The sequence below is a fragment of the Quercus robur genome, chromosome 4 (genome assembly GCF_932294415.1).
Source record: "Quercus robur chromosome 4, dhQueRobu3.1, whole genome shotgun sequence".
Classification (NCBI taxonomy): domain Eukaryota; kingdom Viridiplantae; phylum Streptophyta; class Magnoliopsida; order Fagales; family Fagaceae; genus Quercus; species Quercus robur.
Genome location: NC_065537.1, coordinates 29,482,815 through 29,507,604, shown reverse-complemented (window position 1 = coordinate 29,507,604; position 24,790 = coordinate 29,482,815). Strand labels below are relative to the sequence as shown.

The following is a 24,790-nucleotide window of genomic DNA, read 5'->3' as shown; positions in this document are numbered from 1 at the left end:
AGTCATTGCAATAGTTGATGCAAGTTGTTGTAATAAAATTTGAGGTAATAAATTTGTGCAACAAAAAATTTCATTGCAATAATCTCTAAATATTTTAATGACGACTTTGATGCAATGATATATATGTTGTTGAAATAAACAATTTATTGCAACGATATATTCGTTGTAATAAATAATATCGTTGCAATAAATAATTGTTTCATATTTGTCAGTACAATAGATTGTATGCAATTTTTTTTTTTTTTTTTTTTTTTGTGTGTGTTTGCAAAAATAATTGGTTTCAAGTTTTTGCAATCTATTGCAACAAATTTTCCTAATGTAGTATCGATAATTATAAATTATTGCAACTAATTATTTTAAATTGAATAATTTACCACTTTTAAGTTACTATTGCAACGAATTTTAACTTGTAAATGAAATATTGTATCTAATACTACTATACTAATGTTGTTGTATTCATATTTGATGTAATAGACTTATTTTGGTGTAGTGATGGTAAGAGATAGGGTAAGCCCTACCATAGTTAATAGGTGTAAATGGAGGAGTTGAGTAAGTAAGAACATCAAAACTTGCAACCAACTTACAATGATAATCTTGAAGGCAATTACAAACCTTATGAGTTCAAGTAGAGTGTCTTAAAGGAGGCAAAAGAGGTTCAGGAAGAGGATCTGGTATATGAGGTTCAATGGTATTAACAAGAGCATAGTTCTCAAGAATAGGAAGAATTTGTTCTTGGAAGACTAAATTTGTAGAAGCTGATGAATCTGTAGAATCTATAGGTGCAATATCTGTAGAAGAAACTAATAAAGGAGTGGAAGAAGAATAACGGAAAGGTGGAGTAGGGAAAATATAATTAGGTTGAGAGGGTTGAGAATACCCAGACCCTGCCTTCTAAGATATTGTGGATCTATTACTATCACCCATATTGTGGATCTATAGGTGTAGTTTTTTACTTATTTTTCATGAGATAGACCCATGTAGTTCTGCTATAATCATCCACAATAGTTAGAAAATATTTAGAACCATTCAAAGATGGAGTCGGATATGGACCACATATGTCACAATGGACTAAATCAAAGACAAAATTAGTAATATGATTTTGATTACAAAAAACTTATCTTATTTTTTTAGTAAGACTTATCTTATTTTTTTAGTAAGAGGACAAATGGGACAAGCAAAAACTTCATATTTATTAAAATATGAAATATCAAGTACAGTTGATTTCAACAACTCTAGTCTATGGGAAGAAGGGTGTTCAAGTCTACAATGCCACAAATTGGAGTCACCAAGAGAGGAAGTTTTATTACAAGATACAAAAAAGGAAGAATCAACTTGAGAACTAGCAAGTAAAGGGGAAACAAATTTTGACAGAAGAGATGAAATACAAGTTGGTAAAACCACTTGAGATGAGTTACAAGGTTTAAACTTAAAGATCACCATACTTCTTAGCCAACCCAATCATCCTCCAATGTTGTAAGTCCTGTATAAAACAATAAGTTGGAAGAACGATGCAAAAACAATGTAGATTTTGTGTGAGTATACTAATGGAAACAAGATTATAAGAAAGTGTGGGAATGCATAAAATATTTTCTAAAACAAAGGTAGATGAAAGTCTAACTATCCCTATGTGAGTCACTTGGATAGTGTCTCTATTAGGCAATTTGACAAATATGTGAGCAATTGGAGTGATTTGTGGTAAGAAACTTTAGAAATTGGACCATGTGATCTATTGCTCCACTATCAAAATCCAATCAATAGATGAAATCATGGATGAGTTAATATGGAAGGCATAATAGGCCGGTTATATTGGAAATTACCTGACATCTCATGAGCATTGAAACCCTTTGCAGATTGAGTAATGATGTTAACCACTTGGTGAGTTTCTTGTTCCGTATCTAGTGCCAATTTTGAACTAAAGTGAGACTTGAAATTCAGCAAACTAAGAAGTTGTTGATATTAAGTGTGAGTAAGAGCCACATTATCATCTCCACTATATCCAGCAATTGACACACTATTTGCAGAAGCTGAAATACCTCCATTTGAGCTTTACCTTTGAATTTGTAGCAAGGAGGGTATCCATGTAGCTTATAACACTTATCAACGAAATGACCAAGCAAACCACAATGAATGCACTAAGGTCTAGGCTTTCCTTAGTTGAAGGAACCAGAATTTGTGGGATTGTTGGATGGCCTGTTATTGGTGTAGGAATTGAAATTAGACTTAGACAATAATGTTGCTACTGACTCAGTATGCACATCCTATCCTAAACCAACTTTCCTTTGTTTTTCTTCTTGAAGAACAAGAGAAAAGACTTTGTGCAATGCAGGCATAGGCTCCATGAGAAGGATTTGCCCCTTTACAACTCCATAACTTTTATTCAACCCTATTAGAAGGGCCATAGTGCACTTTTCTATTTAATGTCCACAAGAACAAAATCTGTAATTTGAGAGTTCATCTCAAACACCCTCGAATCTATTGTAATAGAAATTGATAGTTGAATCATCTTAAGTTGGAGAACACAGTCTTACATAACTCAAAGATTTGAGGGCCATTGCCTTGTGAATATTTGTGCTTGAGATCAACCTAGACTTCTCGACCAGTATTGAAATATGTCACACTGGTTACAAGGTCCTTTGACAATGAATTTAGAAGCCAAGATAGTACCATATTATTAATCTTTTTCCATGAACTATAAAGAGGATCAATAGTGGAACATGGATCTGAAATGATTCTATTGATGAACTCTATCTTGTTCTTCACATTCAAAGCAACAAGAATGGAACGGCTCCAAGTATTGTAATTATCTTCAATGAGTGGCTGAGTAACAAAAACTATGCATGTATTATCACCATTTTGTAATGGATATAGACTCAGGTATCTTCCCAATCTGAAGTGGCTTGAGGAGCCAAAATAGTTTGAGGAAATTAAGAATCAGAAGTAGCCATTAAATTTGACTTAGATCAAATCAAATTCAACAAGATTGATTTAATCAAGAAGATGAATACCAAGTAATACAGCAATTAGGTTAAATTCAATCAAGAACTTGAATTTTCCCAAAAATCGTATTTTAGGAATTCAAAGATCAAACACTGTTAATTTAATTAAGAAAAATTGCGGAAAGAAAAATCAAATCAAAATGCGAAATTGATTCTATAAATTGACAAGAAAACAAATTGATTGAACTAAAAGCAAGAACAAAAACTTGGAATTGAATACACGAAACTGAAGAAAGCAAGAACACACACTAGGGAGATCAACAATGAATTCAAGGTTTGTTGTGCTAGTTAGGTTCTGATACCATACTAAACTTGCTTGAGGAAACCATATAAGTTGAAGGTGATGAACCAAGACTTTGGAAATGGTTTATATATTCACATAATGAATTAATTTACACAAGCTTTGTCCTTATATAATAATAAGAAACAACAAATGCCCAAATTTCATCATTGCTCTTTTTTCTTTATTTTTTTCCCTAAACTCATTGAGGGTGAAATCGAGTATTTACACTTACTTTCTTTAGTTATGTTAGGTTTACCAGATACTACATAGCCTTATAATAGTGATTATTGTTACTTCACAAGAGACCAAGGTTATCAAGATCTAGATTTTGAACAGAATCAGTGAGAGAGTTCAGGTATTGGATTGTAGGATTGGCATAAGAATTGTATGATCCTACTTTTCGATTAGAAAAATATATGAAAAAATATTTATAATTATAATTCATATTATGTGCTAAAGAAACATTAAACAAAAATAATTTTTGACACAAGCATATTACTATATACAATTGCAGAAGTTTATTTCTATATTATCTCCCATTAAGCCACGTGTACATTAAAAAAAATTAAAAAACAAAATGCTACAACACTTAAGTGAATCGTTATACTTTTTATATGTACAAATCCTGAACCATCCCTAGTCGCTCATTAATATACCGTCTAAGGGTTTTTTTAGATACCTTTTATTGTTAAAAATTGAAAACACTGTAGAAAAATAATTTTTAAATGTGTGAATAGTGCACGTGTGATACCCCAATTTGATTGATTATGTGATGTGTGTGGATGTGTGATGAGTCCCACATCGGGTACTTACTGGGTTAAACTGAGCTTTATTAATAATTACAAGGAACCTCAATTGTGACTAGTCCTTTTGAGGTATAGCGCAGATGTGGCTAGTGTTTTTCCTTGGGTCGTTACATATGGTATTAGAGCCGGTCCGATAATCCCGTGTGGGCTCAGAGACACTACCCCACAAAGTGGGCCCTAATGAGGACGTTAGAGATTTAAGTGGGGGAGATTGTGATACCCCAATTTGATTGATTATATGATGTGTGTGGATGTGTGATGAGTCCCACATCGGGTATTTACTGGGTTGAACTGAGCCCACTAAAAAAAAGCACCTGCTAGGAAATGCACAAAACGTGCTTCCCAAACTCATACTAAAGCAACTATCAAAATTCAAAAGATCCCGCTGTCAATATTGCATTTTCATACCGTTTCTTTCCGACACTAATAAAGTTGCTTAATCTAGTATTGTTATCTAAGTTATGATGGGCACAAGGCGTATTATATTTCAATTAAATTTTATAAAAATACTTTGTAAATTTACTTTAAAATTTGAGTCACGGTTTAAGTTCACACAGGCATCTCTACTATCCACTAGATTACTTTGTGCTATTGTGTAGACTCTTGCATTTTATCATTCTCTTTATGTTATGATGATTGTAAACCATTTATTTTTAGAAGTGATCTTCCTTCAACTTAAAGCGTCAAGATGGTGAATTTTTATAAATATTAGGTCTTGGGCACTATGCTGTATGTGGCTTTTACGATAGTGTAAGTATATCCATGTGGATATACATTTCTTTTATTGCAAGTAGATTCATTGTAAAAAGTAAGTTGGCAGATAGCTGGGGTTGATTAGATTTCTTATAAATCCTCAGAATTTTAAGTATGTTCTGCCACAATTTTGTTAAATGAATATGTTTTGCATTTTCTTGTTTAATGTTGTTGAGAGCTTCCAATTTTCACAAGATCTTTCTTTGTTTAAAGCCAATGGTATGCAGGGAGAAGAGTGACATTCTAAGATATTGCAGATATGTGCCTTAACTTACGCCCCAAACGGTATAGTTAATTCTACTCAAATATATAATCCTACCTTATTAAAGCTTCTATTCTTGCTTTGATTCACGCAACACATGGTAGATATCCATAAAGCAAAAACCTGAGAAAATACAAGCTGACCTCAAATCAAAAATAAAAAATAAAAAAATAATAAAAATAGTATAAGAAAGTTTGGTTTTTTAATAAGTTTGAGCAATTTTTTTAATAGGTAATTAGATTGAGCTAATTTTGTATCTGGTTTTTGGGAAAATGCTTGGCCTTTAAATTTTTAATCCAGTTGTTGCAAACAAAAGGCTAGCATTTGGGATTGAACGTATTGCTGGTATGAGAAAGTTTGGTTTTTAAGTTCCTCTTAGGCAATTTAGAATCTGAGTTTAGTGAAAATGTTTGGATTTTAAGCCTTTCTGTTTTGTTGTTGCAAACAAAGGGTTAGTGTGTTTGGAACATAAGTAGATATTGGTATAGGAAAGTTTGGTTTTTACTTAGTTTAAGCTAGTTTGGTATCTGCTTTTATGCAAATGGTTGGCTTATTAAAAATCCATTCACTTTTTACAAACAAAGGGATAGTGTGTGTGTGTAGGAGTGAAGTTGCTTTTCTTGAGGGAACATAACTACATAAGTGATGGGTTTTGATGAATTGGACTGGGAAGAAAGTGCCAATCTTATCACTAAATGTGTAGATTGTTGGGTGTCATGAAGGGTTAGTTCTTGGGCTGCAATAGTATTAATGGAAATCTAATTAGTAATTCATCAAAGAAAGAAGGGAAAAAAATTATTAACTATGGTTTTATCAACTTAAATATCTATTATTTATCCAACCAGTTATGTTGTAGCTAGTTATAATACATAATTGATCGAATTTTTTAAATTTGTATAAAAATATAGATGAAATCATAATTTGATGAGTATCATATTGTCTACGAAGCAATTATAAACTCTTTTTACATTGTAACACTCTGCGTGAGTATCATATTGTTCATGGCAAAATAATGAGACTTTGATGTCTAATATTGTTTAGATACTATTGATGATTTAAGAGTTCATGCTTATTTATAAATGACCGAAAAGTAAGAAAACTTTAGAACCCAAATGGATCTTCGTGGACTTAAGGGGTCTAAAATTGGTAATAGATATTTGATCTCATATTAATATTCAATCATCAAATTATGTTTTCTTAAGGTGCATACAATAACGACAAGGTTGTTGCTCGACCTTATGATCTTGCTCCCTTAAAAGACTTGGACTTTGGCACTCTTAATAATAATTGCTCTGTGAGTTTCAATCACTTGAAACACAAAATTCAGCTTCTATGTTCTATCTTTCTATGGTTTTTCTATCCTTTCCTTATTGATCTGTTTTCAACTTAATTTTACAGTTTTGTTTTTATGAATTGACTTCGTATTCATCTATTTCTTACTTGCTTGGTCTTCTTGGCAAAGATCAAATCTCTGTCTATTTTGCCTTTAAAAAAAATCTTAATCTAGTACAAATACCTTTGTTTTACAATTCTTGAATGAATTGAGGATTAAATGATCCTCATTCTTTAGGATATATATCCTGAATATTAGTTTTTATTTTGATATTTGGTTACAACTAATTGTACTCTCACGTTTATCTTTATTAATGTTACAGGGGTATTTCTGCAAACAGGGAAGGCAACAAAAAAGAATAATAGAGATAAGTGAAAATATATTAAATGAAAATCTCTGTACATGATTCTTATATTGCCTGGATCAATGTTTTGCATTTAGGTACAATATCTGGTAAATACATTACTAAATGGATTGAACATGTGAAGGATTGGAATTTGAGTCACATTAACAACATCAGAGGCTCTCTCCAATGTAAAACATCTTATTTGGTATTAATTAATTCATTTAAGTTTCAGAACTTTGTATATCTATGATTAGGATTAAGGGTATACTATTCCAAATTGTGGATATGGACACTTGACATTCTTGAATAAAAAATACTGGATTATTGCTCCCTTTTACTATGTTTGTTGATGAAATTATTATTTTAACCTGTTTTAATATATGATAAGAGCAATTAGAAACCCAAGCAATTTTGCAATGCTGGTGTATGCATGTTCTATGGCCACATATTCACCAAAGTTCATAAAGTATTATTTTCCCAAAATTTAATTGATATAAAATCATCCTTTTGATGGAAGTGCCATTAATAAAGCTAAAGTCACATAATAATAAAATAAAGTCCATGGCCACAACTATGGGCCCTAACTAGAAATTACATCATTACAATATTCCTCTAATTAAATACAATGACCAATTTTTGGACCAAGAAAACGTCTTGCTTATAAGTTGATATTCCCTTAGTCAAAAGTTATGCTAAAAAGTTGTTAAATTATCATATCAGCCAAGTTGACGCAACTTAACTATTGTTAGCAACTGAGATTTGTAGAGTTCATTTTCAATATGATTTTTATTCTATATTCATGTAATTTATTACTGACTTATGATGCTGAATTTTTTATTAATCGATTCTTCTCTTTGTGTGCAGAATCCCTTTTTGCAAGATATTTGCTGTTTTCTTCCGAGAATACTAGGAGCAAGACGGGAGTAATTTTTCCTGTTCTAAATTATTAATACGTTTGCCATTAATTTGATGTACTATTGAAACTCCTTGCTCTTGGGAGATTTTTAAAATCTTGAATTGGAAATGCTACTTTTCTATTCATCACAGTTGTGACCTATTACTAAACAATAAATGGTGAAAATTACAATATGCCAAACTGGATACTGCTATTGAATTTCTCAACATGTAAAGAAAGGTTCAATACCTCTCTTCTTCTTCATTTTTTTAAATATATTTTTGTAAGTAAAGTTTCCATACCTCTCTTTTATATCTTATGTATAGGAGATCCTATCTTTCTTGAGGCTTCCAATTTGATAAGGTAGCAAACTACCCCTAAGCATAGGGCAAGCTCACTCAGAATTTTTCAATAAAATGCTTATTTTTTTCATGTATTATCTTTTTATCATAAAATTTTTTTTTTCTCAAAAAGCTTTATGGTCTATTTGATTGAGGGAGAGGGAGGGGGAGTAGAGTAGATTTGACTCAAAATTAGCCTATTTTCTATTTTCAGCCAACTCTACTCTACTTCCCTCCACTCCCCCTCCTTCCCCCCTCCATCCAAACGGACCCTTAGATAGCCTCCCCCTCTTTCTCGCCTTGCAATAGGGGACCTCGTTCATGTTAGGTGCTATCTTACAAGAAGTCTGATTCAGGTTCTTAATATATATATATATATATATATATATATATATATGTTGTATAAAGCAATATTCACGAAGTGATTACCATTAACCTCAATGATTACAATAAATCCCTATTGATATTTTCTTTATTTTTATTTCAAAGTGTTGGATTCATGAATCAAGCTGGGATTGTAACAATAAGAGGAATAGTATTGAGTAGTCAACATTGTAGCTTATGGATTTTTCCTCATCTTCAATATATTTATCTTTAGTGTAGATCGAGACATATATACCTCCCCCTAAATTTTTGGTCGCATATAAGTTAATATGGCCTTATTTAGATTAAGTTTTCAGTGCCAATGTAGATTTCCATATTAATCCGCTACATCAAATTTGGTACCTCAAAATTTGCCTTCATGGTATTCTTGCTTTCTCACAATTTGACAGGTTAACCAATTGCAAAGGACTATTGATTGGTTCTATGCTCAGGTAGTACACATTCTATGTTTCACAGTTTTTTATATATACTAGGCCTATGCTTGAATTTCATAGTCCAAAAACTTAACAAATTAGTCATTCTACTTGCCCAAGAACTCTCCATTATCGGTGATTAATGTTATGTAATTCAACAATTTAGGATTCTGCTTGCTGGTTTTGCCCACCCCTTATATGAGGACCACGGCTTTAAAAAAAATAAAGAAATGGAAATTTATGGATCTATATGGGAGTATCATTGCACTGATTTAGTTCCATGAGAGGCAGGGCCAGCCCTAGGCTTAGGCCAATTAGGCCATTGCCTAGAGCCCCCTTACTAGAGAAAGGCCCCAAACTTGGGGCAAATTTTTTTTTTTTTTATATATAAATATTTTTGGGAGATATTAAAATATTTTTAGTTTACATTTTTTTTTTACTATTAAGAAAGTTTAAAGAATTAAGTAATGCTAGAGATAAAAATAAGACAAATTTAAATAAATAAGTTTTATAAATAAACGTGTTACTAATCACAAGTAATTCAAATAAGAAAATGTTAAAAATACTATAAATTTTACTACATAACTTTTATTTACTTAATTATTTTTATATAATATAAAAATTCTACTCTAACTTAATCTAAGAATATATGTGTACGAAACTCTTTTCTAGAGACTTAAATTTCGGTCATTGCCCCCCACACTCCGCAAGAACTTATACTTGTGAAATGATCACTGCACCAAGGGTGCGTGGTGGTCTTCATAACTTTTATAATTTGATGTGACAATGAATATGATAGGTAGATTTCAACAAACTATTGAATGCATTTTTGAATGAATATTTGTGATTGGTGATATATCTTTGTAATTCTCATGTTGTAAATTTTATAATATTTCTAGTATTTTTGTAAGCCTCATGTCATTGATCACATTCATTACAATACCAGTTTGTAATAAAATTTGTTATAACTTTAGTATTTTCACCAAAAAAAAAATCGTATTAAAAATTGAAAAGAATGGATTTAAAAAAAATTATTATATAAAATGCTAGTTAAATATTATTTAAGTGATAAGATAAAAAGGCCACATTTGAAGATTTCGCCTTAGGTCTCGGAAACGCTTGGGCCGGCCCTGATGAGAGGTTATGCAGAAGGCAAGAGAGCAATGCTTCTATTAAATTATTTTCTCATTTGGCAATAGACTGGCAAAGGATATCTTTATAAGAAGAGGATTGTGCCTTGACAAATAACAGTTGTAATGGAAGACATTCGAAGCTTGCTGGCTCAGGGAATTCAAATATTTATATGTTGTACATAAAAAGGCTTTGCCAAAAGCAAGACCCCTAGCGGCCTTCGAGTCAAAGTCTAATATGCATACATATGTGTTTTAAATATGTAATACATATGGTTAGTAGATTTTCTATACACTGTACATCCCAACACTCTTCTCCATACTTTCTTCACCACATAACCAAAAAGATAATGGAAGTTCCCTAGCCAATAATGTGAAGATATATTATAACTTTTATACAGAATCTACTATTAAATATTTCTGTACTTAAGGAAATATGTAAAATCCCTGTTATTTTCATCTTGTAATCAATTTGGTTCCTATTATTAACCTACTAACAGAAAATGGCTACGTGGCTAACGGTGTGCACAATTAGCACAATTGAAGCCTACATGACTTATAAAATAATATTGCATGTAATTTAACCTAATTAATCAATTTGAGTAATTGAGTTAATTAACTGATGTCAATTTATAATCGAACACCCCATTAGGGATAAACTATTTATCACAAGGAAACACAAACACCTTCCAAGGAAGAGACATCAATTCTACTGCCTAAGAGAAGATGGAGGTTCCAACACTTTCTTAGCGACATAGAAACTTTTAAAAACAACAATACAAAAATTTGAGAAGCGTATAGGAGATGCTCTTAATTTTCATACAGAGTTTGACTTGGAAAGCTACTTAAGATGTACTTACTATAATTGGCTTAGTTTGAGTGTTTGGTGCGTGAGTTTGACTTGGTTCTTCTAAAATAATCACAAATGAAAGTTTTAAAGATTACAAAACTAATTTAAAATTGGGTAAACTACATATTTGGTCCTTAACCTTTATGCTATTATCCAATTGGTCCCCGACCTTTTAAATGTGTCAATTTAGTCCCTAATCTTTTAGCATTGTGTCAAAAAGATCCCCGCCATTAAGTGGCAGATGGAAAAATCTTATGTGGCCAATAGTCTTATTAAAATATTAATTTTTTTTGCCATGTAACTTGCCACATGGGCTTTAAAAAAAACAAAAACAAAAAAACAAAAAACCAAACCAAACCAACTGAATGAAATCATTAGACATACATTTGGGATTGAAATTCCTAGAGTCCCACTAAGAGCACGAAGAGGGAGACAACTTCGACATTGATGGTGACCCACTCAATGGACAGTGGCAAACTCAACATCGACGATGAGAAGTTTGAGAGGCAAAGACCGGTGAGTTTTGAGAAGATTTTGCAATATTTATGATATTCTTGTCAAGAATCAAGATATCTAACTAAATGTTATGTTTGTATCTTCTTGGTTGAGATAATTGTGGGATTGGCTTGGGAATTGGTAGTATGAATCAAGGTTAGGAACCAAATTGAAAAATGACATAAAGGTTAGGGACCAAATACATAGTTTACCCTTTAAAATTTTAAGAATTATATAGGGACTTTTCAAATATTACCTTGAATTTTGACGTAAGTTCACTTGTAATTTGAGCTTTCCATTTAAACAATTAATCCTCTAGAATCTAGACATTATGATTGTGAGTTTGTGAAAATGAGCCCTATATATATAAATATATATATATATATATATATATATTAATAGACAAAGCTGAGAAAAAATCCAATTAGATTTTAAATTAGAATTCAATTAGAGTCTAATTTTGCGTCATATGTTCCATCTAATTTAAGTTTTTAAATTTTTGTGCCAAATAAGTTAATTTAGTGTGAAAATTGGATTTCAATTAGAGTTTAATTTTAGATAAAGTTTCCCATCTAATCTAAGTTTTTTTTTTTAAATTTTTGTGCCAAATAAGTTAATTTAGTGTAGAAAACGAGGAGTCTAATATAAATAAACCATAAAAAACCTAATAATATATTTAATTCTATATATAAAATTAGAGGAAGAGAGAGTTTGAATGATTTTATATTTATGAGTCATTTTTTTATGTATAACTAAAAATAATTCAAATTTATAAGTCATTTATTTAATATACCATGATTATGTACGGTCCATAACTAACTAGGTAATATATTTTTAAAAACCAAAGTTTAGAGAAAATTCAATTAAAATCAAAATTGAATTTTTCTTTTGTTAGCTTTCCATACAAATTAAATTGTTTAGATTTTTACAATTATTTTTTCTCTAAACTAATGAGCATATTTTTATACTATTTCTATTCAAATATTTTGTATGCAAAGATATTTAACGTAATAAACTGTAATTGAGCTGAACGATCCCATGCACCTATTCCTATTCAATTTAGGAGATTCTATTTGACCAATTTATTATTTTGTTTTATGTGGTATTTAGTAGAATTTCATGGACAATAATTGTGAATTGATATTGTATATGTAGTATCCAATAATAATTTTTAAAATTGTATACGTAATAACAATTTAATGAAAAACCTGGCGTAACTAATATCATGAAAATTGTAAAGAAAAACTATTTTAGTACCTCCAAATGTTGTGATCAAACTATGTTCTATATGTTTAATAAACTAAACTAACATCAATAGCGCCACTACAATTCATCATTTTCGTGCATAAGCACAAGTTACATACTAGTGGAATTAATTAGCAATTTCATTATAATAATGGCATTCAAAATTATTGATGGTTTGGCAAAAATTATTTGCATATCATGTGATTATATCTGTAAAACGTTTTTCTCAAAAATAATTAAAATCCGAAAAACGTTGCTGGGGACTAATTTTTTTATAGCCCAATACAATAGGCCCAACAAAATAAGATTGACGTATTCAGGTCCAAGAAAATTACGAAATTAGGACTAAAACGAAATTAATTTTGCCTCACGGACCGCAAACAATTAGAATGTCGAGTAAATCGTTAAAAAGGGTCATTTGCTAGACAAAGAAAAAAAAAAAACAAAAAACAAAAAAGGCAAGACGTATATGAAAATTTTGAAGTCCAAACTATTATTTTCGTCATATGGTCCAAGTCTGCATGAAAAGCCCAAAAAGAAAAATTGTGGGCGTTATGGCTTGGTAGGAAAAAGAGAGCTTTTCCTTCACCTATTATGGGCTGGGAAATCTTGTAAATGTGTGAAGAGTGTTTGCATACCCACTGGCCTATGTTAGTGTATTAGCATCCAATTTCTATAAATTATTTCATTTTACTATATCAAAAGTTACTTTATCTATTATACCATACTATTTTACAACACACTCAACATCTCAAACTCTATTTTTCTTGCCATTTTAATTAATTATCTTTCTATTCTATTTAAATACTAGTTTTTCTCTCTCCAACAACCAATAATACATTTCTATTTTTTTTTATTCCACCCAAAGCCACTTCTTTGCTCCTTTACATTTCACGGCTTCTCCTTCACAGAAAGAAGACCCACAACATTCTCATCAAATAAAAACCAAACCCACATTGCAAACCATGGAAATCATAAAGAATGCAGAAAAATCCCAACTTAAAATAAAACAAATAGAGTGAAATCCTAAACAAAAACCTAGCCACCACCATAAATACAAAAACCAACCACCACAATAAACAAAAAACCTAGCCACCACCATTAAACAAAAAACCCAGCCACTAGAATAAATAAAAAATCTAGCCACCACCAAAAACAAAAAACCCAGCCATCACCACCCCGATCCGCCATCACCACCTCAATCCACCACCACGAAACAACCCATCCACCGCCACCCCGATCTGCCACATCTGCAACGTCAAACCCACATCTACCACATCAAACCCACACCAATTGGCCATATCTCCACCATGGAGGCTTGACCATGGGAAGAGAGAGAGAAAAAAATGGCCACCGCCATGGTGGTCCAACCATGGTAGCTTTGACCAACACACACCACGACCCATGCCGCCGCCACCCATCAACCTAAAACCCACTTCCAAACATTGATCTACCGATCCAAGTCGAGAGAAAGAGAGAGAGCAACCCACGCCACTCCACTGATCCATGTCGAGAGAGAAAGCAACCCACGCCAATCCATTAATCCACGCTATCGCCTTCAACCAGAGAGAGAGATAGAGCAACCCTTGAACCCTCCGCCTTTAACCACACACAGAGAGAGAGAGAGAGAGAGAGAGAGAGAGAGAGAGAGAGATGAGAGGAGAGTTTTGGACAAGAGATAAAGAGAGAAGTGAGTCAAGGAGAAAGAGAAAGAATGAATAAAAAGGAATATTTTGTTTTTGCAATTGAGCTACAATGTCATCATAAATTTAGGATGGTATTGTAGCTCAATTGTGAATTTTTTTACAATTACAAGACTGGGTAATCGGCTTTTTTTGTGCTTTGATGCTAAAATATACTATATTATACCACATAGCATGTCAGGTACTGATGCTCTTAAAGCATCCATAGCAGTGGATCTATAATTTTAGCTATTTAACACCACCAAAAATTACTTTATCTATTTTACCTACACACATGTTGCAGCAATGAATCTATTTTAGCTTTCAACACAATAAAATAATATAAATATCACAATAAAATAATATAACCACTACAATAAAATAATATATCACACTTTCCAAAAAAACATCTAAAACACAAACCACAACCATCTCTGCCATCAACCACAGTCACAACCACCGCCGCCACCACCAATCCACAGTAAGGAAAAAAAAAAAAAAACCACCAACCCAAAATAAACACAGACACATTCCAAAATCACCCAAAACCACCAAATAAACTCAAATCAAATGAACCCAAAACTAACGATTCAAACCCAGCCCACACCGATTCAACAACCCATAGCCACCACCGATTCAACAACCCAGCCAACACCCAAACAACCACCACCGATTCAAACCCAACCACCACCGAAGGGACCCACATCGATTCAATATTGGAACTAAAATCTAGCCAACACCAAACCCAGCAACCACCAAGTCTCCACGATTCACCACACACGACCATCCACCACACCAACCCCAGCTACACAAACCCACTGCACAACCCTAGTCCACCGCTACAAAAACTCACCACCACACAAACCCACCACATAAACCCACTGCACAACCTGTCCACCACTACACAAACCCACTGCACAAACCCAATGCCGATCCGAAGAAAAGAGAAAAGGAAGAAGAGAGAATGAGAGAAAGAAAGAAGAGAAAAGGAAGCAGAGAGATAATCTGAAAGTGAGGAAGAGATAAGAGGTTTAGGCATGTATGATTAAAGGCAGCATGGGTGAGCTTCGATGAGCTTCAGACCGGAGTTGAGAGAGTGAGCTTGAGAGAGTTGAGTTTCAGAGATGAAACGAGAGTGAATGAGAGAGAGAGAGAGAGGCATGGTGTGAAAAGAAAGAATAAAAAAAGGAGCAATATAGCACCACTACTGTGAGTGCTCTTAATGTGCTATGCAGGAAAGTCAAGTACATGACAAAGACTTAAGGATGTATCCAAAATCATTTCTCTAAAAGGGAGTGGGGTGGGGCATCTCTAGAACCAAGATAAAATTGTATAGACTCAAATCACACATGTACATAAGTGCATGCAATCATACGTAATTATCTATGTATTCTATTTAGCACCAAAAAAAAAAAAAAAAAAAAAAAAAAAAAAACTAGGTCAAATGAATTTTACTAATTGAAGCTCCCATTCTACTTATATTTAAATATGTTTTTTTTTTCCCTCTCCTCACACTCCTCCATTCTTAATCCATTTTGGCCGAGATACCTCAGAAACCATTGTCGCTCAACAAACCACATATTTAACTAAAATCATCACCATATATATGCCCAACCTAACCACTAGCTTAACAATAGACACTTTAATCACTTCCACCTGACCTAGCCACTTTAATCACTTCCACCTGACCTAGCCACTTTAATCAATTCATACCCATACTTCAAATTAGGGGTGGCAAAATTGATCACCACCTATGAACCCGACACAATACAACACAAAATTAGCAAGTTATGAGTGAAGACTTAATAGAACATATTCGGGTTGACACGACTGACCCGTTTAATAAACGAGTTGGGTTAGTGTTCAACCCATGAAACATGTCTGACCCATTTAATTAAATGACATTTTACCAATATACCCTTCAAACCCTAGGTATATAAACTAATTAGTTGTTGTGATTTATTTTCTTTGACATATTGAGATTGATTATTTGTGATATTGAGATGTGCTTTAATTTTGGATGATTATTTGTGATGTAGTTACTCGTAAATTCTGAATTTCATATTAAAAATATTTATTTTTTTATTTTTTCATAATTTTTTTTTTCATTTTGATAAAATTTGATAAACAAGTCAATACGATTATCCCGTTTAATAAATGGTTTGTGTTAGGATTAAGAAATCTTGACTCGTTTAATAAACATGTCGGATTAGTGTTGATCAATATAGTCAGATACTCATGAGTTGACATGACACAAATCCGATACGTGAACATGAATTGTCACTCCTACTTCAAATAACCTCAAGGCCCACACAAAGCCCAAAATCATTACCACTTGAAAACCTAAATCATTGCTGCTAAAAAACCCACATCAACATCGCTTGAAAATTCAAAATCACCATCGTCGAAAACCCATCCACCAATATCTCAAACCTAGGTCACCGTTAAAAACCCAAACTATCGCCTACCTTTGTCCTCCATCATCATTGATCTATGAGAGAGAGAGAGAGAGAGAGAGAGAGAGAGAGAGAGAGAGAGAGAGAGAGAGAGAGAGAGAGAGAGAGAGAACATTGATGAGGAAAATATCTCCACGAGAATCATCATGTATGTGAGAGTCATTAGGCACTCTCGTTAGTGTGATATGAATCATGCCAATCGAGGTAGCACAACGCTTGCCCCTTGCATGCTATTGGATGGGTCCCTACCTTAACGGATAAGTCCTCATATGAACGGAAAATCTACTCAACTCGTCATCCTCCATATGTGATAACGAACAAGATAAACTCTTCTACAAACATGCCCCTACTGCCCTGAAACCAAGGATCTCTAGACAGATAAGCTATGTCCCTCCAAAGATATCGGAGCTGATAACCCCTATTGTTCCGAAACATTGATCACTAAAAAAGTGCCTATATTCTCGACAAAGAGATAAGCTCTAAGCTACTATATAAATGGCTATGCCCCCTCCTTTTAAAAGGGTATATGAAAAACACAATTTTCAATCTCTTATGCTTTTAGAGTTCTGGGAAATTTTGTGAGGTATTGACGCTCTCCGAGAGTATATTTGTCCTTGTAGGTCTTCTAGAGCTCTTCGTTTGGACCATTGACTCACTGATGATTTTTATATATCATCAAACATATATATATATATATATATTTTTTTTTTTTAAAAAAAAAAAACATTTGATTTTAACATTGGCAATGAACAGTGCTCAGTATTAGTATTGATTACTATTTGATGGTGTTACAAAAAACGCCACTCCTAAGCTCGTTCATATGACTCATCCCAAGGACATGATGATGACATATGGCTCGTCCAAAGGTAAGGATGATGACATATGGTTTGTTCGTCATGGGTAAGCTTGACTGTCCACAACATCAGTTGGACGAGCTTCACTCATCTGGAACATGTTGCGGCTGTTCCTGTTTTCCTGTCAAGCTACAAACCACTCCCCCAATCAACAGTTATGAAAGTCAAACCCTGAAAACGTAACTGCCTTGGTGGTTAGGGAAGTTAACTCCGAATCCTCCGAACTCTACAACGGTAGGAGAGGGTAACTACCTTTGGCAAGCAGTATATAAGTGTTCTTCTACGAGAAGGTAATTCATTTAGACATTATTTTTTCCGTACAACTTGAAATTCTGAGAATACTGACTTTACCATCGAAGGATTCTTGATTGGTCTTCCCCGGTCTCCTTTGACATTGTGTTCATCTTTCAGGATACTCCAAAGTAACATAGATCAACGCTCAAAACATTCAACCTTACTGATTTCCTTGTGTTCATCACTATCCATTGCTAAAGAAACTTGCTAATTTTAGTTGAATTGCTAAATATAGCATCCAGCAAGCCATATGCAAAAGCTCTTATAAAATCAAAAGCCGACAAAAAGCTCAAACATTAACTTACCCTACCAAAATTTCTTGTGTCAATTAACTTCAAAACGCAAAACTTTTATTTATTGTATTTAGTAACACGTACAAGTGTACATTTTTCTCCATACTCTTCTAATTTTTTTCCTTCCCCCATTTGTCATTCAATGATACAAATCTATGTATATAATAATAGGTGAAACTAAGAGAAACTTAAATTAGAATTCCAAATTAGAGTTTCAATTTTGCGCTATATGTCCTAAATTATTTATTCTTAAAGAATTTTATTTCTTAATTTTAGAATCAAATGTGGAACCACATCATAAATATTCATTCAAGAGAGTTATTAAGTACAAAAACTAAAGAGTCTAAAATAAATGAATCATGTAAAAAAAAAGTGCTTCATAATAATTATATTAAGAAAAATGGACAATTTACATTTTATACCTAATAATATCCTTGCAAATTTTTTTAAAGAGTTAACAAAATATAAAAATGACTATCAATAGTATTTAAATTATAATTATATTATGCATCTTATTATATATTTTTAAGTGTATCCATGTATATGTATAGGGTTATAAGCTAGTAATTAATAATAAGGAGTTTGTTCTTTCACCCTATCTTTTTTTTTAGAAAAACTAATTAGGTAATTGTGGGAATACAATGTGGTATTCTTACTCTCACAGTATTAACAAATTATAGTATGAATTTAATTAATAAGACCTATTATTATGTGAAAGCAAAGAATACCATCTCGTTATACTCTTAGAGTACTTAATAATTATTGTCTTGATTAATCACATTGACACTCCATGATTAATAATGTACAAATGGCTATCATCAATCGCTTTACTAACGTGAGAAGTAAACTTGATTTCACAACACGAACTAGGTTGAAGAACGTAGCAACAAGAGTTTGATGCATTAACAAGACAATAAAAAGTACCCCCCACCAACTTAACCCCCTAAAAAACCTAATATAAAGCTTGATTTATCACAATTATAATGTAAAGAATTAATGGTTTAGTTCAAAAAAAAAAAAAAAAAATTTGAGAGGCTCAATTCAAAAGTTGAAAAATCAAAAACTAAATTAACATTCACGTTGAAGTCTAGGGGTGACAAATAACCCACATATATTTAACCATTTTTCGGGATAATTAGTTAATTCTTTTTAGCTTGTTTATTTTGATAATTCGATAATTGGGAAAAAGTTATTTGAATTATATGTGTGTCTTTATTAAAAATATCATGAGTTATCAATTGACCTATAATTTTTTTGCTTTTTATATTTAGGGTCTGTTTGGTTAGACGTTTTAGGAGATTAAAAGAGCATTTTTAAAACCCAAAATTCTGTTTTACATCTACAACTTCTAGTAACTTTTTTGCAAAATCTTATTTTAAAATAAAAACACAGTTTTCCAACCGTTTATACAAATGCGTCCTTATTTAAGTTTAGAAGTGTTATTATTTTCAGTAATTGAATTAATTTAGATATTACCCTTCTATCAAATATATTTTTTAACATTTACCCTATAAATGATGAGTAAGATTGGCGTGAAAGCAACCATAGTTTTGTGTACGTAGACAAATTCTTAACTTTAATTATAACTTCTCAAGTATCCACTAAAGTAGAAATTACATATTGAGCTGAAGCATGTTCTAGAAAGAAAAACGATGCCATATATCATCATTATTTTTTTTATTAAAAAAAAAAATCAAACAATATTAAGACTGAGCACCCTCCTGTTAAATTAATATATATTAGAATATATTCTTAAAAATCATGGTCATGACTCATTTGACGTATGAACTACTGTTTTGTACAACCACCCAAAACAATAAGGGAAACAATAATAAAATCGTCATCACGATGATCATTGATGACACATATAAATAATGAAACCATAAAAAAATAAATAAATAAAGAGAAAGCAAAATCCCAAAGACAAACGCAAAGACAGAGACAAAACCCCTCTCCCCATCTTAATTTATCCCGAAGCAACATCCCAAGAATCCGAAGAATGGAACCTCCATTAATTTATTAATTTAATAAGCTTTATCCCCTTAATTTATAACACTTTTAACTATATATAAAAGGTTTGTGGAAACCCAAAAAATAAATAAATAAATAAATAAAGAAAGAAAGAAACTGACTTTAAGAAACGACACCACTCCCAAGTCCTCCCTCTCTCTTAGCAGAGTGGCTAACGAGGAAAGTAGCGAATATTAATGAGTCCTCCTTTTCACAGCTAAAAAGTTTTTGAACTTTTTTTTTTCTTTCTTTTTTTTTAAATAATTTATTCTTGTCTCCATTCTCCCATCTTTCTCTTGCTTACTTTTCCTCTTCATTTTTCTCTTTCCACAAACATCCTCAAAATTATATTCCTTATTAAGATCCCGATGAGCATCGTTTAAAAGTTTTGTGCCCTTCCTTATTACACAATTATTTTTAATTAAGCCTCATAAAATTCATTAACTTATTTATAATTATACAAAACTTTTTTTTTTTTTTTTTTTTTTTTTGAGAGAGAGTTTCAACACTTGGGATGTCCAATAATTATTAGGTTTTAATAACGTGTCTTTGTGGTATATCTAAACCATTTCAAGAAATTTTTTAGCAAAAAATAAAAACGTGATCAACTGTTTTAACAATTTCTTCAATTTTTCATAAAAATTTTCTAAAAATAAAATATTAATACATGACCTGAATTTATAATGGATCCAGTTAACATACATGAGTAAAACCCATTTATAATAAATGATTTATTAATGTTAGTTCTTAGAACACATATTAATAATCTATTTTATGAAATTTTTTATAAAAAATAAAAAAAATAATTTACTATTTTAACAACTTTTACGATTTTCTTTCATGGTTAGTGGGCTGCACACATTAACCGACCCCTCGTAATAATTTTTTTTTTTTTTTTTTTGAGAAAGACCCCTCGTAATAATTGGGTAGCCTCTTATCTCATTTCAACTCAGAGACAGTGGTTCCTCGTTAAGAAGACAGTATAGTATATAGTTTATTATCCTTTTGTCTCCATATGATCCCATATGTTTCTCTCATAAATTTTTTCACTCTCTTCTTACACGGTCATATCATTTTTTCTATTTTCAGTCATTTATTTATATCCCTCTTATTTTCATCTCAGAGAGAGAGAGAGAGAGAGAGAGAGAGAGAGTCTGACACAATACAATACTCCGTCTTCCTCTCTTCGCAACTCCTCTGTACTCACTCCCCTTGTCTTTCTCTCTTTCCTTTGTCTCTTTCCTCCCTAAACCTATTCACTTTTTTAATTCTCTTTCTCTTTCTCATTCTCTCTCACACACTTTCTCTCTATCTCTAAAATTCTATCTCTCTCTGATCGATCGATCATGCTTCAGAGCTTGGTTCCGCAATCTCCAATATCTAACATGAATCCGAAGCGCGTGGACCGCGACGACAGCTCCGGCGACGAAACCACCACAGCAACGAAGCGTCGAAATCTCTCCGACGAAGCCTCCGTTTCCGGCGAGAAAGCGCTCGTCGAAGAGCTACACCGCGACGAGAGCGAGTCGAGTGGGCTCAGGCTCTTAGGTCTCCTTCTGCAGTGCGCCGAGTGCGTCTCGGTGCAGAATCTCGACGACGCCACCGATCTCCTCCCCGAAATCGCCGAGCTCTCCTCGCCCTACGGTTCCTCGCCGCAGAGAGTAGGCGCGTTCTTCGCTCACGCGCTCCAAGCGCGCGTGATCACTTCGTGCTTGGGTATCTACTCGCCACTGAGTTCGAAAACCCTAACTTTGGCTCAGTCTCAGAAAATCTTCTCGGCCTTGCAATCCTACAATTCAATCAGCCCGTTAATCAAGTTCTCTCACTTCACAGCGAACCAAGCGATTTTCCAAGCATTGGACGGCGAGGATCGCGTCCACGTCATCGATTTGGATATAATGCAAGGGCTTCAATGGCCAGGATTGTTCCACATCCTCGCGTCTCGGAATAAAAAGATCCGATCCATGCGGGTCACCGGGTTCGGATCCTCCTCCGAGTTGTTGGATTCGACCGGGAAGAGACTCGCCGACTTCGCCACGTCATTGGGTCTGCCTTTCGAGTTTCAACCGGTGGAGGGCAAAATTGGAAATTTGAAGGACCCGAGTCAACTCGGCCTGAGGCCGAGTGAGGGCGAGGCTATAGTGGTTCACTGGATGCACCATTGTTTGTACGATATTACTGGGAGCGATTTAGGAGCGTTGAGATTGTTGACTTTGTTGAGGCCCAAACTGATCACGATCGTCGAACAGGATCTGAGTCATGGGGGTGGGTTTTTAGCTAGGTTTGTGGATGCTTTGCATTATTACAGCGCGTTGTTCGACGCGCTTGGCGGGGATGGATTGGGTGGGGACAGTGTAGAGAGGCATATGGTGGAGCAGCAACTGTTTGGGTGCGAGATTCGGAACATTGTGGCTGTGGGTGGGCCCAAGAGGACTGGAGAACAGAAAGTTGAGAGGTGGGGCCACGAGTTGGGTCGGGTCGGGTTTCGCCCCGTTTCCCTTGCGGGTAACCCGGCTGCTCAAGCTAGCTTGTTGCTTGGGATGTTCCCTTGGAAGGGTTATACTTTGGTGGAAGAGAATGGGTGCTTGAAGTTGGGTTGGAAGGATCTTTCTTTGCTCACTGCCTCTGCCTGGCAGCCGGCCGATTGAATTTCGATTCGATTCGATCGGAAATGAATTCAACCGGATTCATTTCCGATCGATTCGAATCCGTGGAAATAGGCTGATGCATAAAAAACATGTGTCCATGGGTGGGGATGTTGAGCATAGGATCATGTTTATCTAATTTTTTGGAACATTTCAATGTTGTTGAAAGTAAGGGGTGAGAGGGAGGGGTTTGAGGGTTTTTTTTTTTTGGGTACTTTAATAAATACACTTTTGTTAGGACATTTGGGACATGGAAGTACCAAGTGAAGTAGACTTTGTTGTAATTCTTTGTAAGGAAACAAATGTAGTTAAATTTGTTCTTATCTTATGTATTTGAGTAAACGTAAACAAAAATTAAAGGCAAAATGCTCAAGGGATTCAATTCATCCTTCTTTTTTTTTCTTCTTTTGTTTTTTTAATGAAGGGATAGGTACTACATTGAAATGGGAATCCTTGAATTTTTAAACACTACTTGTAATTGTTTAAGTTATTTGAATATTTGACATGTGTACCCTATTCTATTCTATACTATAAATTAAGTGGAAGTCGTTGATTTGACTCTGGTTTTATGGAGGCTTTAGGAACATAAAACCTTTTAAATTAATTTTCGCAATCATTGGTATGGGCTTTCTGAATGGTTTTATAGAAAATTGATTTTCTTCTTGTAATGACTTGCTCTTCAAATATGGGCCTTATCCTCTGGCAATATGGCCTCATTTATTTAAGTTTTTTTTTTTTTAGTTGCAACCAATTCCCACCCCCCCCAACTAATGATCATCAATCCAAGCTATCAAAATAGAGATTATTTTTACAGTATGACTTCATTTTTTTTTTTTTTTTTTTTTTGTTGCAACTAAAAAAAACTAATGATGGTGAGACCTTTAAGAAATTGTCAAAAGAGAAAGAAATTGAGAATCTGCATGCCACTAGGACGAACTGTGAACGAAAGCTCTGGTAATGATGGTGAGATATATGCTACTTTTTTCCAATCCTATGTCCCAACTTTTGGCTTATAAGTCAAATGAGGGCATCCACTACACGTGCATTGACAAAAATAATCTTTCTTAAAGTGGAATCAATTAATCGTCTATGCAACCATAATCAAATCAGCACACTAGTATGTCTGTGTGGCACTCAGCAAAAACAAAAACAAAAAAATTAAAAAAAAAAAAAAAAAAAGTATGTCTGTGTGTAAAGGCAAGGCAACCCCAAGAAAATTGAACCTCAATAATTTCGAAAGTACTATTTTATTGGAAAAAATTTTAGAGCAAAATGTACAGTTCCATGTTACCCTAGTGATACTTTATTGCTTTTGGGAGATATGAGTACAACTTTCATATCTACTGTGTACAAAAAAGGAAAAGTTGCATTTGTTTTTTAGTAGTCGAAGTCTTTGGGTAATATGATTGTTTTTCTTTTCTAATTACTTCGTTGACATATGAGGACCAGCAAGTGGGATAGGAAACGATAAATAAATCAGAAAACTTACTAATCAAGCTCAAAAAATCTCTCGTCTACTTGCGAAAACGCGTACGGGTTCCGGTAAAGGATCTCTTGAATATTGGGTAGCTATCGTTAAACCGGGTAGAATACTTTATGAAATGGGTGGAGTAGCAGAAAATGTAGCCAGAAAAGCTATTTCAATAGCGGCATCCAAAATGCCTATACGAACGCAATTCATTATTTCGGGATAAGAATGTATAACCAAAGAAAAGAAATATTTTGAATTAAAAAAAAAAAAAAAAACAAAATTATAGGTTTCTTTTTTTTGTTTTGGACAAACAATATTTCTTTTTTTACTTAGCCCCTTCGCAGTTTGATAAGAAGAAAAAGAAAGAAAGAAACTCACCATAAAATTGGGGATAATTGCATTAATTAATAGTTTAAAACCCAAAGCCCTTTTTTTTTTTTTCTTTTTTTTCTTTTTTGCCTTGATAAAATGCAAAACATAGCACCTAAACTTTAGGTCAAAATCAAATTAACCCACTGTTCTTCTAATTTAAAATTAGATAACCTTGAACTTT

The 24,790-nt window shown here is 33.3% G+C and overlaps 1 protein-coding gene across 1 annotated transcript; it reads left to right on the top strand.

Moving 5' to 3' along the window:
* Positions 1-21,202: 21,202 nt before the first annotated feature.
* LOC126721105 (scarecrow-like protein 23) lies at positions 21,203-23,152 on the top strand. Its single transcript, XM_050424128.1, has one exon. The coding sequence runs from the start codon at positions 21,468-21,470 to the stop codon at positions 22,767-22,769; it is 1,302 nt and encodes a 433-aa protein (XP_050280085.1). The 5' UTR covers positions 21,203-21,467; the 3' UTR covers positions 22,770-23,152.
* Positions 23,153-24,790: the final 1,638 nt, after the last annotated feature.